The 1,010-nt window shown below is 57.3% G+C and overlaps 1 protein-coding gene across 1 annotated transcript; it reads right to left on the bottom strand.

Annotated features, from left to right (window-relative positions):
• Positions 1 to 571: 571 nt before the first annotated feature.
• On the bottom strand, positions 572 to 1,003 carry LOC120860161 (BOLA class I histocompatibility antigen, alpha chain BL3-7-like; the record flags this gene model as incomplete). The annotated part of the gene is made up of 1 exon (XM_040235959.1): positions 572 to 1,003. A coding segment is annotated over one exon (432 nt), but the record flags the coding sequence as incomplete, so codon positions are not given.
• Between the last annotated feature and the right edge of the window lie 7 nt (positions 1,004 to 1,010).

Below are 1,010 nucleotides of genomic sequence, written 5' to 3'. Positions count from 1 at the left end.
AATTCACACTTTATTTTATTCCCATGGGCCATGGAGGAAGCATCATGCGACCATTCTAAGAAATGATGAGAAAATGAGTTTGAAAAGAAAAAGCACAAACACGAGACACCACCAGCCACGCTCTGGTGTCTGGGAAAATCTCCTAGTCCTTGTAAAGTTCCGGAGCCAAGGTGAGAGCCAAGGTGGGATGCTCCTCCACCTTAAGGGGGAGAATACAGAGCAATGGTCCTGACTTTGCTGGAAACTGAATGACTCAGAAAAGCTGGGTTCTGGCCTCAGGATGCTCTAGTCTGAGAACAGGCCTTGAGAAAGTCACGAGTCACAGGATGGCGGACAGGGTGAAAGGGCACCGCTGACCAGTTATTTCAGGGATGGTTTCCTGCTTCTTCCCCAAGGCACTGGATTCCTTCATTGCCCAGAGAAATGAAGCTACTGGCGAGTCACCGTCTTGTACAGAATCTGAAAACCTGGGCGGATTTCCTCCCTCTCCAGATAAGAACCTGGGGCGCTGCTCCCACAGGGACACCACTTTCTTCCCCTCCTGGGAAGCCAGCTCCACCCCGAGGGGGGATCAAGGCGCCCCCGTGCCCCTCCTACCTGCGCGCAGCAGCGTGTCCTTCCCGATCTCCAGGTATCTGCGGAGCCACTCCACGCACTCGCCCTCCAGGTAGTTCCTAGAGTCATCGGCCACACCGCGCTGCTCAATCTTGCGCTTGGTGATCTGAGCCGCCGTGTCCGCCGCGGTCCAGGAGCGCAGGTCCTCGTTCAGGGCGATGTAATCTCTGCCTTCGTAGGCGAACTGATCATATCCGCGGAGGAGACGCCTGTCCGGCCCCACGTCGCAGCCATACATTTCCTGGAGGGTGTGAGACCCTGACCCGCCCCGACCATCCGCAGGGATTAAACCCAAACTGAAATGAAACCGGGTCAAGTCCCCGCGAGCTCCTCCCGGGTCGGGAGGAGGGGCGGGTCCCGCAGTGTTGGGGTGACCCTCGGACCCGCAGACTCGG

This window comes from Oryx dammah, unplaced genomic scaffold (genome assembly GCF_014754425.2).
Source record: "Oryx dammah isolate SB20612 unplaced genomic scaffold, SCBI_Odam_1.1 HiC_scaffold_10919, whole genome shotgun sequence".
Taxonomy (NCBI): domain Eukaryota; kingdom Metazoa; phylum Chordata; class Mammalia; order Artiodactyla; family Bovidae; genus Oryx; species Oryx dammah.
Note: the sequence above shows the minus strand (reverse complement) of the source record. Positions and strands in the feature narration are given on the sequence as shown.